At 39.1% G+C, this 17,282-nt stretch overlaps 1 protein-coding gene across 4 annotated transcripts in view; it reads right to left on the bottom strand.

The window, feature by feature from the left end:
- Positions 1 to 632: 632 nt before the first annotated feature.
- ADD3 (adducin 3) overlaps positions 633 to 17,282 on the bottom strand; it is a 122,474-nt gene continuing 105,824 nt past the window's right edge. For 3 of the 4 annotated variants that reach the window (XM_047073416.1, XM_047073415.1, XM_047073419.1), the window contains 12 exons: positions 15,166 to 15,317; positions 14,136 to 14,216; positions 12,929 to 13,078; positions 12,354 to 12,497; positions 12,141 to 12,239; positions 10,861 to 11,043; positions 9,749 to 10,006; positions 8,344 to 8,463; positions 7,573 to 7,659; positions 5,169 to 5,292; positions 3,496 to 3,591; positions 633 to 2,868 (listed from right to left, as the gene is read on the bottom strand). In XM_047073416.1, the coding sequence (XP_046929372.1) occupies positions 2,576 to 2,868; positions 3,496 to 3,591; positions 5,169 to 5,292; positions 7,573 to 7,659; positions 8,344 to 8,463; positions 9,749 to 10,006; positions 10,861 to 11,043; positions 12,141 to 12,239; positions 12,354 to 12,497; positions 12,929 to 13,078; positions 14,136 to 14,216; positions 15,166 to 15,317 (1,787 nt within the window). In that variant the 3' untranslated portion in view covers positions 633 to 2,575. The remainder of the gene's footprint in view (positions 2,869 to 3,495; positions 3,592 to 5,168; positions 5,293 to 7,572; positions 7,660 to 8,343; positions 8,464 to 9,748; positions 10,007 to 10,860; positions 11,044 to 12,140; positions 12,240 to 12,353; positions 12,498 to 12,928; positions 13,079 to 14,135; positions 14,217 to 15,165; positions 15,318 to 17,282) is intronic. The other variant, XM_047073418.1, reaches the window with a different exon arrangement.

Raw genomic sequence — 17,282 nt, 5'->3', positions numbered from 1 at the left:
GTCGTTCATGTGAAGGACTGGGTTTGAAAATCTTCTAGGATGAATTATACTAAGTAGGAAAAAACCCACATTCACACCGTGATAACCAACATACAGGAGACCCATCTATCTGTAGGTCATCAAGAGCTGGAAGGGAATAGCTTTATTTTATTTTGAATGTTAATGTGCTGGAATTATAACCTATTTTCTGTTTTTTGGTTTTTTTGTTTTTTACTGTCACATTGTTGCATAAATAAAAGGCAAAGAGAAGGGTAACGTATAAACTCAGCATATGTTCTGCAACATTTTCTATTCTAGGTCCACAAATCTGAACAGGAGAACTGAGACAGAATCAGACCTAAGTCCTTCAAAGGTCTTTAGATCCCAGAGACACAGTTAAGGTCACCTTACACTATTGAGACAAAATATAGGTCACTTGGGGAACATTTCTTCTACCATGAGAGCTGACATAAGAAGCATTTTTAGATAGTGAATTTTAAACTAATTTGAAAATAAATTTACCAGGACATCACTTATTCAGAAGCAACAGTCCTACTCAAAATCTCACCATAGTAAAAAAAAATTCCACATTCCACAAAGGAATTCAGGCTAAGCAACCACCCCTGAATTGAAAGGTCATGATGCCAAATCCATCTATTTAAAATACTGTTTATTTGTGATTTAACATTAATTAGCATTACATCTAAGAGCAATATCAGATAACATTTATACATTTTCCACAGGACACAGAGGTTCATTGGCTCATTCTTTATGCCAAAGCAAGTAAATAGAGGCATTAGCAAAAGGTGCAAATAGTTCACTGTTGCGTTTAAAAAATATTTATGCACATTGCATTCATTTAAGATATATATATATTTAAAAAGTTATGGAAAAGCATAGTTCACAGGTTACTGTTTCTACATACGTTGTAATACAACATAAATGATGTAGAACATAAAAAAAAAATCCTCAAATACAGAAGTAAGCAACTGAAAGTTTCTGCTAAGAGATTAAAACACTGATTCCAGTAGTTAGTGAGATCCAGAATGAAATTTCCAGGCTCCGTTTCAGCTTTGCATCATCGTACACATACGGCCAAACAGAACCAGCTGCTCCAGAACGCACTGTCATGTGTAATGTGATTTTGACACGCCAACTCATCCTCCAGAAACACTTTGGATTATTTTCACCCACTGACCATTTCGGATCATCGATTTTACATTGATTTGTGACATCACTTCGGTGAAGAGGAGAAAACTATATTAAGTCTAGGTTTAAATTTGTATTTACATTAGAAAGAAAGTTAACTGAAATAAGGTGAGAAAATTTTGTAAAAATCAAGAAGTGGTAGGTTTTCTCGTTGGGGGATCAGACCCACTGATTTCTTCTAGTGCTGCTTCTAAAGATACACAAGTTAAAAGGAAACCAAGAAATACGATGATTTTGGCAGAGAAGCAGAATTTTAGAAATCTGGGACATGTTCCAAATAAACCTATGCTTCAAATCCTATCGTGACTGTGGGTCTTCATCAAACTAGAATTCTTGGCATGACACCGCTTTTGTTCCCTTCATTTTTCACTTTCTCTCCTCCTTTTCATTTGTTTCCCTCATGAGACCATCTTCATTCATTAGCAATACTAAGAGAAAAATACATTATAAGGTTCAAATGTGAATCTAGTTATACCTTGAAATGCTTTAATCTCCTTTAGATACCAAGTGCCTGGATTCTTGAATTAGATTTAAGCATACTTAGTACGAAGCAGCTTCAAATATGCTCTACTGTTATATGATTGGCTAATATGCTTATGATGCTTTTATATTGAATGGTATACAAACATCTCAACATACAAAAATCGTTTTTGCCAGAGTTAAACTAAATAACCCATGTACGTGTACAAAATCCCCTTTGTTGAAAAATAAGGGGCTTTCTCAACTAATAAAAAAGGAAGTTTTCAAAAATTATAGTTTACTAAAATGATTTCTTTTTTTTGGCAAAGAAAGTTACTTCAGGTGAGGAAGTTTTATACTATGAATAAAATTCCAGATGAATCTTTTCTTAAATTTTTTTTTAAAAAAATTCTGTGCCAGTGTATACTAATGCTATAGATTCTTAGAAGCTTTTAAAGCGTTCTGTTAATGCCCACTGAAACAATGGGAACCCAAAAGGTACAGTCAATAATCGTGGTAAAAAATTATAATCTGATTACCCAGTGAAGCAGGTGTTGAGAAATAAAAATTCTCTCACTTGTGCACTGGTATTTCGTTTCCAACAGATATTATGGAGAAGGCCTGAAGTAATTCAGACAGATATCTGTTTGTGGTGAATTATAGTAATACTTCATGAGGGCAGAGCTAACTAAAACTAGCAATTATTCAAAAATTCAAAACCTTTTTTGGACATACAAAATGAGAGATGAATTTGAAGTTCTTTTCATAATATGTTTTTCTTTTAGTAAAATCCCTTTCCAGTTCTTAAAGTCCAGTTTGCTACATACCCCCAGTCTTCTCTACCACTGCATATTAATTATCAACTTAAGTGTGGTATTTAAATGTGCAATGTCACATTGTAATAATAATAATTATAAAAAGAGTTAAGTTAGGCTTCAACTTTCTCCTTTTTTTTGTTCTTTTTCAGAAAAGAAGGAGTACGGAATTTCTTCTTTTTCTTGGATGGCGATTTTGAAGGGGAGCCTTCAGGTGACAGGACTTCTTCAATTTTTTCTGGAGACTTAATGGTAATCTCGATGTTCTCTATGGTCGTGCTTGTGGTTAATCTACTCACTCGCTTCGCAAGCTCATCTTCAACATCATGCATATCATCCTTGCCATTCACCACCATGACGGGCACCTCCATGGAGATGAAGCTCTTGGAAAATAGCTCATGGTTTTCTACAAAAGGGGAGGGTTGGGTTGTTGTTTTTTTTTGGTTATTTTACATAGTTAACATAGCTTTATTTTACAAAACTGAACTGATTTATGTAGCAACGTACTAAGGCATTACTTAAGTTTCAGTAAAGACAAATCATTACCTTAACATACTATGGATCTATTAGCATGAAGCTAGATTTTCTTAAATAGTATAAAGGGGAAGGGGTCAAAGTTGTTAGACCAAAGCATGAAGGCTAGATAAGTCTGGTTTGATGATCTGACAGTTGCATTGTAAATCAAGTCAGTATAAACAAGGAAGACAACATGTGTTTTTCTTGAATTTGGCAATCAAAACTGGAAAGATTTCATGCTCCTGATTGGAAGATGTAGGACAAACCACTTTTAATTTCACAAATTCTTAAGAACTACCAGTTGCCAAAATCCAGATTAAGGTAAGTCAACATAAACACTGAACAACACCAGCACACCACTTGGTGAAAAAATATATAAAATTATTGGGAGCTTTAGGTAAAATCCATGGCAAACTCATTGCAATCGGGTGTTCAATTTCCTTACGTGAAGACAAACGACAGAGGACAAACTCTTAAGACTAACTCAGTGAACGCTATGGGAAGTTACATTGAATACCTTCTAATTTTTCAGGGATATTTTGCGGTGACTGAGTTTGAGACTGAATTTGTGAAACAGATGAAGCGTCATCTGAGAGTAATTCCTGCTCAGCATCTGTTGGACGAGAGTTTAGTTAAAAGCCATGCAAAACAAAGAAGCATAAGGTTTCGGGAAGGTTAGTGCATACGTCAAACGCCTGCAGACACATGATAAACTCTTCAGCAGTGAGCTAAGTATACTAACGGCTACCCCACGGATCGATAACTGCGCATTAAGAGGAGGTGAATGTGCGAACACTTCTGACTCTGCTAACAGTAACTTTACATACGTGCTTAGTAAGGAAGCATGGCTACGGGCAGCCCAGGCAAATAATACGTAAGCATTTAGCTTTTGCTAGAGTGTTAGAAAACCAAAATATATTGAGCAGCCGGGTGAAAAGAATTAGGACGCCTCACCAATGATGCTGCGTTCATGAGGCAGAATGCCTCCAAATTTTCAAACAATATCCAATTAGTGATTTCTGTCAGAGCAGTATTAGTGAGCTAATTCAGAAAGCCATAATGAATGTGGAAGAAACTATAAAAAAAAAAAAAATAGAAGCTGATGGTTCTAGAGTGCAATATTTGTTACCTGGCATCTTTAGGCTTTTAAAAAATAAGAGATTAAAGAGGGACATTTTACAAAATAGAAAAATAGAGAAAGTCTCTAACCTTAGGTTAGAATAACCAAATCCAATAATATCACTTAGAATATTTAATGTCGTCAGGATGACTCCCTTTTGTGACAAAGGCACTAACACACTGATAAAAACTGTTCCCGGGATGATCCAGATGTCAATTCTTTCCACGTGATAGCTAATGTGGACAAACATTTTTAACCATTGGTTCTGTTCTGCTTTGGGAAAAATTTTCCACTGTATGTTGTAGATGCTCTAAAGCAGAGGCTCTTGCCCTCTTGTGGGGTCACAGATTTCTTGTCCCTTACCCTGAATGCTCTCTTTCCCCAAATGTATATCATACAAAATTAAGCACTCATTTTTCAGATGGTTCATGAACTGTTTGGAGCTTATCCAAAGATGCAAAATCAAGAACCCCTGCTATAAAGAATTTCTTATTCTTGAGAAAAAGGGAGTTAGTATTTAATTAGCTGGGGTTTCATTAACAATTTTTAAACAGAATCCTTACTTAGGGTTCTGAAGTCAGAAAAACTCAACCTCACTAGGGTGCCCATGTACTTAATTAAAGAAAGTCACATCAAAATTCTGGCAGTTTTCTTTATATTTTGATTTCAAGATTATATACTGGCACCTTGTGGCACCCAAAAAGTATAAAAGCCACATAATATACATACTCTGTCATGTTTAAATCTATTACTGTATCTGTATTTATTTTAGTAAAGTAATACTTTACTTATCTGTGGATTTCATTTTACTACGGAAGACTTTTTGCTAGTGATCAGATTGCTTTCTGAGAAAAACTTTTCTCTACATGTTGACATACGTGAACTACAGTGGCTCTTCGCATTTTAGCTCCACCTACACTCAGTAAGGTCTGGGAGAGATGACAGGGAACAATCGATTGTCAAAGGAACATTTTAAAAAAACAACAACACTGACTGCCCTCTATCATCCAACTCAAGGTGTTCTGCTGTTGGTAGCATGGTTATCAGGCTTAATCTAAAAATGAACGAACCTTCCAGGCCTTGCTGTTTACGCTCGATTGTCTTCTTATACTCTTCAAGCTCGCCTTCTGTGAGATGACTGAAGGGGTTGGGAGGAGCTGGTGGGGCCTGATCGTCATCTTCAAATTGCATGGTCTTGCAAAGAAAAACATCGACAGATCGGAAGCTTATTCTTCAGAACTGGTTAAGAGGGCACAAAACAGAGCTGAGGGCTCCCAGGATGATAGTGGGAGACAGGCTGGAGACTGAAGAATTCTCCAGATAAATTAAACGGCCTCAGATAAAAGAACTACAGACATTGACATTTGGGGACTCCCCAGAGAGACAACCCATGAGCCTACAGTGAAGCTCACCGATTGCCAAGCTCTGCCCACACCCGGAGCATCAGACTGGCTTTTCAGTGTCCCATTCTTAAATATATACAGACTGCCAGGTATTACCGGGTATTACCTGGGGAAAGCTTCCACCATGGAAGTGAGAGACCAGAACAAGAGAGAACTCAGAAGAAACAAGGACAATAAAAGCAGCTGAAGAAAATTTAAAATCGATTCCCTCAGAGCAATGAGAGAAAATACTGTATCCATGAAAGACTAGGATGTTATTTAAAAAACATTCAGGGAAAAAGGAGTCTTAAACAATTTTTAAAAATATATCAAAATAGAAAATTAAATAGAAGCATTAGAAAATAAAGTCGAACAAATCTCCCAGAAAGTAGGATAAAAAGACAAAGAAATGGAAAGTGAGAAACAGCATACCCTGACAGAAAAAGAAATTGGGAGGGAAAAAATTATTGACGAAATACATTTAAAAAATGCCCAGAGGGGCATGTGGGTGGCTCAGTCGGTTAAGCGTCCGACTCTTGGTTTCAGCTCAGGTCATGATCTCATGGTCTGTGAGTTCAAGCCCTAGTCGGGGCTGACAGTGAGAAGCTTGCTTGGGTTTCTCTCTCTGCCCCTCCCCTGCTCCCTCTGTCTCTCTAAAATAAATGAATGAATGAGTGAACGAATGAATAAATAAATAAAAATTAAAAAAAAAAATGCCCAGAACTGAAGAATAGGACTTGGCAGATTGAAAAGGGTTACTAAATGCAGAGAAATACAAAGAAAGACTAAAAGAAACCTACTACAGGGGCTCCTGGGTGGCTCAGTCGGTTAAGTGCCTGACTTCAGCCCAAGTCATGATCTCACGGTTCGTGAGTTCGAGCCCTGTGCTGACAGCTCAGAGCCTGGAGCCTGCTTCAGATTTTGTGTCTCCCTCTATCTCTGCCCCTCTCCTGCTTACACTCTCTCTCAAAAAATAAATAAAAATTTAAAAAAATTAAAAGAAAAGAAACCTACTACAAAGCACAGCATTATAAAATTTCAGAACAGCAGGAATGCAGAAAAGGTGTAAAAGAATAAAAAAGAGCCCTATACAAAGTTACATGAATCACAGTGCTCTCTTCCTTCTCATCAGTAACAGGGGACAACAGAGTGATGTTTTCCATATTTGTGAGGTAAATGATTTCTAAACTAGAATTCTATGTCTATTATTTAAACATTTCAAGGTAGAATACAGGATTTCAGGCTGTTACCTCCTATGTGTCCTTTCTCAGAAAGCTATTAGAGGATATGCTCAATGATAGAGGGGGAAATCAAGAAACTGGAAGACTCAAGGCAGGAAACAGGAGATAGTACAGAGGCAAGAGGCAGAGGAATCCCCAGGATGAGCCTGTGCAGCTGGCCTGAAAGCCACCAGTCCAGATCTGGGCTGGAATGACAGAGCAATGAGAGATTAGCTGTTACCCTTGAATCTTTGTAAAGTAATATTAAGAAGGACTTTATAGTTCTTCCCAAACTTTTAAGCCAATGTACCCAAAACACTAAGCCAATGAAAAACGGAGGCAATTATTAACTCTAGGGGGAGAAAAGTGGTATAAGAAAGGAAATGTAATCATGGGATACTACCTGGCTGAGCAGTAAACATTTAATAATATAAACACTGAAAGCTGATTTAACAAAGAAATTGTAACACAATCTTCCCCCAACACTTTCTCGTCTCTGAAATCTGAACTCATCCAATAATTGATGGCTTCCTACAATTATAATTGTCAGGGTTTTTTCTCTTTTAGGGATCTACAAAATAATGGTACTTCTTGGAGTTGATGACATAGACTCAAAGTCAGTTGAGGTCTAAAATTGATAGGCGAAGAAAAAGCAGAACAAAGAAGCTCTTTAGAAACATGAAGGTAAATGCTAGAAGAAAGTCCTTGCCCCTGGAAATTGGGAGCTGACGTGACATTTTAAGCGTTGCAATTACTTGACTCTTTAACTTGTGCTTATATTAACATTAGTAAAAATAAATACTCATATTTAAAAAGCAAAGAAATTAGTGTGGTAGATGAAAACCCAAGAGCATGTTGGTTCATGGACTTACAGAAGGGGGCTTGTCCACAACAATTCCAGCAAGCAACTGCGACTGTGGTCCAGCTGTTTTCAAGTCATACCGGTTTTGTTCTCGAATCTGAATCAAAACACAGTAACGAGTTCTTGGGGGCAACTATGCAGACAGATGATTTTTACTCTTCTACTCTCTTTTCCCACAGGCTTGCTCTTTGACCACCCAGAGCCTCTTTCTTCCTGCCTCCACAAAGCCCTCTCCTACCATCCCAACAGCTCACATTCATCTCCTCCACTCTTCCTAATGTATGATTTCCTATTGTCTTACGTGGTTGGAGAATTACCTTTTCCACTAACACTAGGGCTCACTTTCACTGATAAAGCAGCAGTATGTGTACTACCTCTTCCCCATGGAGCCCGCTTGCCAGTGACTAGCACAGAGCTGGAGGTGTTCAATACAGGGTAACATTATACTGAGTTTCAGGGCGTCTGGTGGCTCAGCTGGTTGAGCGACTCTTAATTTCAGCTCAGGTCATGATCTTGCGGTTTGTGAGACGGAGCCCCACGATGAGCTCTGTGCTGACAGTGTGGCGCCTGCTTGGGACTCTCTATCTCCCCCCTCTTTGCCTCTCCCTCACTTGCACGTGCACGTTTTCCCTCTCTCTCTCAAAATAAATGCACTCATAAAAAATTGTACTGCATTTCAAATTCTTCTGTATTCATACCCCCTAAGCTTGGTATTAATCAGATTTAATCACATAAAACAGTATAAAAATGACTCCCTTGGCCACAGATGACTACATCTTACCTTATTTCTCTTTTCTAGTACCTCATTCGGGTTTGTGTTTAAAGGAACAAATTGATTTGGATCTTCAATTTTGATAGGTGTTCCACTACTAACTTTAGAAGAGTCCTCTGCTCTCAACCACTAAAAAATAAAAAATTTTCTAGAATGAGGCTTTGTGTTAAGGAAATATGGTAGGTTTTTGGTGTTTATTGTTTATTGACTCAAGGAGAGGGAGCACACACTGCCAATATTTTAAAGAATTTCACTAAGCAGTATTTAGTGGTCAATTACTGTATGTCTCATACTAGTTAGAAAAAGGCTCATGATCAGCACTCAAAAGATGTGATTACTATTTGCATGAATACTCACCTAGATGGCTATTTAAGTTTTCTTAATCTCTTAATCAGAGTCTGATCTCTTATTAACTCACGTTTAGAACTGTTGCCTGCACTGAAGTTTCATCAGCTGATGATGGCTAAGTCACCAAAAAGGACTCAAGGAATCTCTTCAGATTTAGTTTTCCAGACTTCATTTTTCTATTTTTGGCTGCCAGGAAAGGCCAATCCCCTGACCAGCATTTTACACAGAGGGTAATCTGGTAGTAATCCATAATGGAACCACAGGGATGGAAAAGCCTTATATAATTTTTCTCCTTTATCCCTTATTATATCCTTTAAAGAAGACGAATATTCATCAAGATCAATAATGGCTGGCCAGCCATCAGTCTCCACCAATAAAATCAATTCTGGGAAACTTAGGAGTTTAATTATGTTCTTTTACTAGGAGATAAGAAATCTTATAAGCTAGGGAAAAACACTTTGATGTCTAGGCACTTCCACAGTGAATGTTACTGATTTATATGAGAGGATGAACCAATTTTGAGTATCTACAGAATATTTGGTGATCAGTACTCTAAAACTAAACCAAATCTGAAGCAAAATGTTGAAAAATATAAGACAATCCATTTCTCACTCTTCAAGATTTTGCCTAAGCATAACTGTGCAGTAATTCATGAAACTCTGGAACCATCACGTGTCGGTAACTTTTATGGTTCTGATTCACTGGTACAATATAAACTGCAAAGCAGTACCAAGTAGTGGATTAAGAACTGGGCTCCAGAGTCACTGTATGCATTCAAATCTTGCCTTTACTATTCATAAATGACTAGTTAATCCCTCTGTGCCTCAGTTTTCACATCTATCAAACGGGAGAAAAACCACATCCTCTCCATGTTAAGAGTATTAAATGAGATAATTCATTTAAGTCACAGAAAAAAAGTATCTTGTACAAAGTTTATACCTGATAAATGACAGGTTAGTAGTATTATATTCAGCTTTCCCAACATTTTTAACATAGAACATTCAATTCATATAAGTAACTAGGCAAAATATTTAGTAGAGGCAAACCACATAAAATAGCAACATACTGTGATTTTGGTCCTGGGACTGGTTTCCCCATTCCGAGACTCCTCAGGCACATTCACTTTCATGTAAGTATTTGGTGAGTTCAGCCATCTTGTTTTTTCACGCTGCTGTCTCTGTGCCATGTATTTGAGAGGAGAGAGTGGCACTGTGTCATCCTCAAAGGAAAAAGCGGTCACAGTTGCTGGGATTTCCACGTCACTCTTGTGCCTAGGCTTCTCTCGAATGAGAGGATGCCTATAAGCATAGCCTGTTCTATACCCCTAAGGGAGCAAAAAAACCACATTTGAAATGATCAAACATGCACCAAACACAGCATTTGGACTCTTAATTCTTTAAACAAGTGATCAGAAAGACTCCTTTTTGAAAAACAAAGACGAAAATATCTGTCAAACCTCATGTAACCTCCATTTATAACACTAGGGTTGAAATTAAGCAAATTTCAAGATCTGGTGAAAACAGATTCCAGCTGACAATGTGATTTCCACTCACACAACTGTTCCTGACAAAGGTAATTTCAAAACTGCTGACCAGAAAATTTTCCTAGCTATTTTCCAGCTTTCTGGAAGCCAAATCTCAGTGCTCATTTAAATCTTTGTTCCTCAGTCTCAAGGCAATCTTCTTCTGACCCTTAGTGGAAGAGGGTAAAATCTAAAGTAAGATGACACTTAAATAAATAAATGTAAACCAAAAAAGAAAGAAAGAAAAAAAAGGGGGCGCCTGGGAGGCTCAGTCGGTTAAGCATCCGACTTCAGCTCAGGTCATGATCTCACAGCTCGTGAGTTCGAGCCCCGCATCAGGCTCTGTGCGGACAGCTCGGAGCCTGGAGCCTGCTTCGGATTCTGTGTCTCCCTCTCCCTCTGCCTCTGCCCCACTTGTGCCCTGTCTCGCTGTATCAAAAATAAATAAATGTAAAAAATAAAATAAATAAAGATGACACTTGCATGTTTCACTGTTTGATTCTTAAAAATGTGGTAAAATTACACTGGAATGCCTCCCTAGAGTCAAACTCAGCTCCCAGAGGTATAAGCATGTTCCCAGACCAAAGGGAGATGGAAGCGTTTGCTCTTGAATCTGCAGACATGAAATCCAAGTTTACGTTCAATTTTTCACCTACCAAATTATCCAGAGTCCTCATCAGCCCTTCAAACTCAATCTCGCCAACCTTCCATTTTTGATGGGAGCCCATATTCACTCCTCCTCCTCCAGTTGTTGCTATAGCATGAGTGAAAGACTTATACTTCTGAAGATCCAGCACAAGCAGATTGTCTACTCCACCTGCCCCTGCTAATGCCTGCACCTGTAATCGATGGCAAAATATAGAGGCACAAGACTGTAAAAGATTATAATGAATATTTTACCTTTAAAAAGGCAGGATTTCACTTCAGCAAATACCTATAACTTGTCCAGGCTCCTAACAACAGGAATAAGGCAATACACTTGTAAAAATGGGCAGCTGAAGTATCTTTTCCATTGATCTGAAAAAGATACCTTCCAGGATTCTGATCCTCCCTGATGGAAAACACATTTAGAGCCATTCCTTTTAACATATTTCAAAAAACTGAATTCTCTTGCCAAATTTTAAAGTTATCTTGCAGTTTTCCCTTGGCTATCCTTTTTTTTTTTTTTTGCTGAAAGTTATACTTTTAAAGGAATATAGACACTACACTGTGAAGTTAAGGATATTTAGGCAGAAGCAGCTCATTATCTTAATTTCATCAAGCTTTTCACAGCTTCGTTTAAGAAGGGACTGCTAGAGCAACAACAACAAAAAAAGTTGGTTGTTAGACATTAAAACTGACAGAAAAGATTTTTCCCCTTTATTGTGGCCCTCTAATAAATTAAGATTATTACCATTTGCTTCAAGAGAATCTTCTTGAAGAGGGAAATTAGGTCTGTTAAAAATACATTCAGCTTCTCTGAGGAAAAAAGTAGTTAATAAATAGCCAACCTATTATAATAAGCTTGAGGCTGTGAAATTGTTGGAAACTGCAGGAGTTCATAAACTTCTGGCCCTGCTCCTTGCGCTTTTTATAAAAGTGGCTACATCTGATCTTTGATGACGGACGGTTGCCTCTGTTTCTAATTAGTGTGACCACACCCACTACAGGGTAAAAACAGAGACAATTACAATTAAGCAGGATTATGGGGAAACGATGTTTATGAGGCTCTCAGATTTGTGTGTGTGCGTCTGTATGTGAATTCTAATTTTTTCCTCTTTTCAATTCAAGAGATAACTGAGTTGACCCTTTTTATTCAAGTAAAGCAGATCTCTTAAAAGACAAAACAAAAAGCCACCAACCAATAGGACTTTGAAAATAAATAATACAAAACCCAATACAACAAGCAAATTGCAAAAAATAAAAAACAAGTGTGTGGGGGGATAATTTTTCCTACCTGAATCTCACAGGCTATCTGCACATTAAATATATAATGAAAAGCCTCCTCAATCGTTTCTCCAAGGGCTACCACACCATGATTTCTGAGTACCAGCACCTAAAATAGAATCACAAAGCAATCACTTTAAAATAACTGGCATAGCTCACACTGTTTTTCAGCAACAGCAACAGCAACAAAAATAGCTCCTTCGATAGGAACTCTACTGCATACCTTACAACTTGGCCCCAGAACTTTCTGTAGTTGAATTCTCTCCTCCTGTTCATCAAGTGACCCTTGGTAGTCATAATAGGCGACATCTCCCAGGAGGAGGGACTCTTGAGAAATTGGAAGGATCCCACACTTCATGGAGGATACCTATTTGATTGGGCCCATGTTAAAAGAACATATTTAGTTACTACACTCTCCTAAGAACCGGATTCTTTAGTCAGCTCAGGAAGCACTGGCCTAATTCACTGAGTCCACCATTCCAACCCCTCTCTCACTTTAGCTCTTCACTTCTTCCAGAAAGAAAAAAGAAGGAAGAAAAAAAAAAAAAAAGGACTTAGGGGATAGAACTCAGTTTAAACGTTGTGCCAAATATTATGAAAGAAACTTTACTCCAAAGAGCTCAGCACCCAATTATTAGCTGATTAGTGAAAAATGCAAATGCTATCTCTCTAGTTGTTTCCTACGATGTCAGCATTTGGTCCAAAGGAAATTTTGCTTTCTGGCTATGCAGAGGCTTAATATTTTCAGTATACTACACTTCCCAGAGTCATTGCTGGTTTTAGCCTTCCGCAACTTACAGCTGCTGTTGCCAGGGTATGGATGTGTATCACACACTTAACATCAGGACGTGTTGAATAGATCGCAGCATGGGGACTGAAGCCTGTGTGGTCAATTTTCAAGTTAGTACTTCCCTGATCAACCACTTCTCCTATGATATTGACTTTCACCTGGAAAAATCAGAGAGACATATTTCATTGGTACACATGTATCAAAGTTTGCCTGTGATCCACAAACCAAACCAGGGGAGGGGGCCAACTTTTTTTTGTCAAGGCCAAATAGTCAAAATTTTAGACTTTGTGGGCCTCTGATGCAACTACTCAACTCTGCCACTTTATGTAGAGCCACTCAGAACTGTAGAAGAATGGGTGTGGCTTTGTTCCCATAAAACTTTATTTATAAAAACAGGCAGTCTGAAACAAAATTTCGAATTTAGTAAGAAGCAGTTTCCAAAAAACCAAGTAACTTAAACTCTTCACTAAAGGTCTGAACAAGTCCAGTGTTTACTGAATTGGCTGGAAAATTTCCATTTGCTGACACTGTAGCACCCAGAACCAATGGAGTTCCTGTCATCCCAGAGGCCAATGACAGTGCCTATGAGTACAATCATGGAAAAATAAAATGCCACACAGTCAGCCAGCCCCTCTGCTCACACCAACTGAACTTTATTGAAATCTATTTATAAAATACACATAGACTTTGTGTTTTTTAAAAGTTCCAGAGTGTACAGGGTGGAAAAAAAAGTCAAAGGATTCCCTCCAAAACATGGATAGTTCACTGATAAGACCAACTTATTTATGAGTCTCTTCAACCACCTTGTTTTTCTTGACCCTGAAAGCTTTTCTTAAAAATCAACATAAGTTGGGGTGCCTGGCTCAGTTAAGCGTCCGACTTCAGCTCAAGTCATGATCTCACGGTTCGTAAATTCGAGCCCCACTTTGGGCTCTGTGCTGACAGCTCAGAGCCTGGAGCCTGCTTCGGATTCTGTGTCTCCCTCTCTCTCTGCTGCTCCCCCGCTCAGGCTCTGTCTCTCTTTCAAAAACAAATAAAGGCTAAAAAAATTATTTTTTTTTTAAATCAACATAACTTTCCAAACTCTTTCCTGTTCACTAAGCAAATGTTTTTTCCATCCATACCTTTTCTTGTTCTGTCCCGTACTAAAAGCTGAAAACTGTTAGAAAAGCACAAAGAAGCACAGAAAAAGTAACATAGGAATGAAAATTATACCAAATTGGAGGCTGTGGCTTCAGAAAAAGACAGGCCTCTAGGAATTATTATTATGTGGTCTTGCTCCTTACTTATTCTTACCTGGGAGAAAGAAAAACAAACAAACAAACAATAGGCAATTACTATGAGGTCGTTCATATTTTGCAGTTTAAACACGACTAGAAATATATTTGTAGTGAATAACTGTAAGAGATCTGGGAGGGTGGGGAAAGCAACAAAGTAGAAATTAAAGGTATGAAATGGGAAACTTTCCTTGAAAAGTTTTCTTCCTTCAATACTCAAGTACTTGCTAAAAATTTCTGCCATTAGTTTCTCATTTACTTCCCTAAAGCTTTATCCCGGGAGCTCTAAGGTTGCTTAGGGTCAGCTACATTCATGAGAAAATATTAACTGAATGCGGTAATGACTATAATCTTGATTTACAACATGGAAATGAAGGGGAAAGGGGCAAAGGAAAGAGAAGTCTTCCTGGGAAGGCAGGAAGGAAGTGGAGACGGAAGGGGAAACACAGGAGAGGCTGCAGGGGGTGGGGGTGGGGAAGAACTCTGGGAAGACAGCACCTTCCATTACAGTCTTTTCATACTTTTTTGCTTCCAAATGTTGTCTGGTTTCCAAGTGTGACAACACGAAAACACAGATGATAATGAACGGAAAAAATACACTTAAAGAGAATAAAGACCAGAGAGGAAACGTCCCAGGCCTCCTCTACTTTGCCTGCCCCAAGTGCTTTTCAGTGACCCTCATGCTCAGACAGAATTAACACAGAGAAAACTGTGCCAGAAGGATTTCTTCTCAGATGGTTTTTGCAACTGGTTTGAACGAAAAGGACAACACAGACGGTAAATGAAAGAGAAAGTGAGGTTAACCACAGCCTCTCCTTTGGAGAGGTTTAAATAAGGATTAGGTTGTAACGCAGCATGCTAGGTTCAGAAAATGAAGACTGATCAGACTTAGGAGTCAAGGGGAGAAGAGTACAATTGCCTTCTAGTTGGGATTTTTTCAAAAAGGAATTGAACGCCAAAGAACTCACGGAGATATAGGTATTTGCCAGGTGTGCCCATCCAAACAAGTCCACGAGTCTATACAGGCTGGCAAGCTTACAGCGAGTAAGTTTCTCTCCCTTCACGTAGGAGGATGTATCTGCCCCAGGGAGGTCATTGATAGGTGTGACCATGCCGAGACCTAAAAGGAGGAGGTGTGGATAGAGACTGCAGTCAAGTCAAGTACTGCTGCACCTGGAAGCAGCCGGAGTCTGGGAGTGTCCCAGCCTTGTAAATTCGGAAGTGAAACTTATCAGCCCGCACAATGTTTCATTAGCTTATCTTCCTTTGGAGAAAGGCGCATCAGCAATCTTCTCTGCTGTTTCATCTAGTACTGTACTTGTGTGGGAGGGTCTTGGTAGGGAGTCAGGTTCACACCACTGGAGGAAAATGGTCACGTGATCCCAAAGGTGAAAGTGATCTTAATCCTGAGGTTACTGCTAACTTTATGATGAAAAGATCCCAACGGAAAGCTACTTTTCTAATAGCCCTTTTGACTTTTAGTCAAACAAAAATTATTTAAAATGGAAAAGAATGCATTCAAACCACACTGTGCCTTCTGCCATGACTAAGCAACAAAACCTAGTTTTGCTTGGGTTTTAATGACCCAATTGCTAACTTCAGATGTGATCAAGTTCCACTTTTTCTTAGTCTTTGTTCTCCTTGACACCATTTACACCACGTCTTCCCTAGAATTCTTCTACAGGCCTGTGTGGTATCATCTGGATCTCTTGTTCCCCTTTCACCTGCTGCTTCTTTCTCCTTCGACAAGTTCTCTTCCCTTTCTCCCGTCTGTGGCTCCTTCCTGAGGCTCAACCGTCCCCTACACTCCTCTCTCATGTTCCTTTTCCCCATGAAAACGCTACAGACTCAGACACCCTGGTCTTTACCTGTGAGCAGGCCCTCCTGCCCACCCTTCAGCCTGCTGCTTCTAACTGCTTGACACAGTAACAGACAAGTTAAAAGAGTAGAAAAGTGATTTTATCTCCCTGCTTTTTCCTACCTTCTCACTTCTCCTCAGTCTTCTGATACTGATGGTACTACAATTCCCACAGGATCAACGTAACCTGTCCTGGGCGACCAGACGTAATTCATCACCACGTTCCACCACTCTCTTCTTTATGAGTTCCCTCATTCTCCATCCTTGAGTTCAGGCCTCATCTCACATGTAAGCCTTCTCATTCTTGTCCTCGCCTTTGGCCCCTCTCTTTATAAATCCATTCCACATAAAGTCATCAGATTGAGTTTGTAAACGAACATGGTTAGCCTCACTACTCCCCTGCTCAAAGTTTTGCAGAAGCCCCAGACCTGAAGGCCTACAAGATATTCATGTAAGTGCATAAACCAGGCCTGGTGCAGCCCGTAGGCTGCTAGAGATAACACAGGCCTGGGATGAAGGGGCAGCTATAACTCCACAATCAGCTGCTACCGTGTGAGAATCTGAGTTCAGGGCTATCAGAAAGTTTCAACTTTAAACTTGGGCCCCAAGTCAATACTGTAATGTGAGATCTTCTACTTGTGAAATGTTGTGAACTAATTCAAAGAAATAGTTTCAATATGTAAGCCATTATGAAACAACATAATTTCTAACAAAATTTCAGAGTCAGCCATTTAATCGATCTCCCGCTTTCCCCGCCAACTTTAACTTCCACTTTCGACAACATAAATTTTCCAGCCAAACTGGCTGATTTGTACTCCCTGACCTCTGAGCTGTGAGACACAGCTTTCCTGCTGCCATGCCTTTGTACATTGCAGTCAGCAACCTCAGCGGCTCCCCCTTCCTGCTGGGGTATCTAGGACACACACAGGATAGCTCCTCTTATTATTTTGGTCTTCCTGGACCAGTCTTCCTCTTCTAACTTTCGAAATTTTCTCTTTAGACCCTTTTCTTCTCTGCCTATACCCTCTTGTATGATTTAATCTACACACACGGCCCTGATGAATACTTCCCCATGTCCATCTGCCAAGTCACTCTCTTAGGCTCTAGGAGTGTTTTTCCAACTGCTACAAGGTCTTGCCAACTCTGGGCAACCCTGGCATGCCTGAAGTTGAACTTCTTCCATTTCCCAAGCCAAAGAGATCCCCAACTCTGGACATTCCTATTTCT

This window comes from Lynx rufus, unplaced genomic scaffold (assembly GCF_022079265.1).
Source record: "Lynx rufus isolate CCGP_SWC_20201006 ecotype Redwood Valley unplaced genomic scaffold, mLynRuf1.p SCAF_11, whole genome shotgun sequence".
Classification (NCBI taxonomy): Eukaryota; Metazoa; Chordata; class Mammalia; order Carnivora; family Felidae; genus Lynx; species Lynx rufus.
The sequence above is the reverse complement of the archived record's forward strand: the minus strand, read 5'-3'. Positions and strand labels throughout refer to the sequence as shown.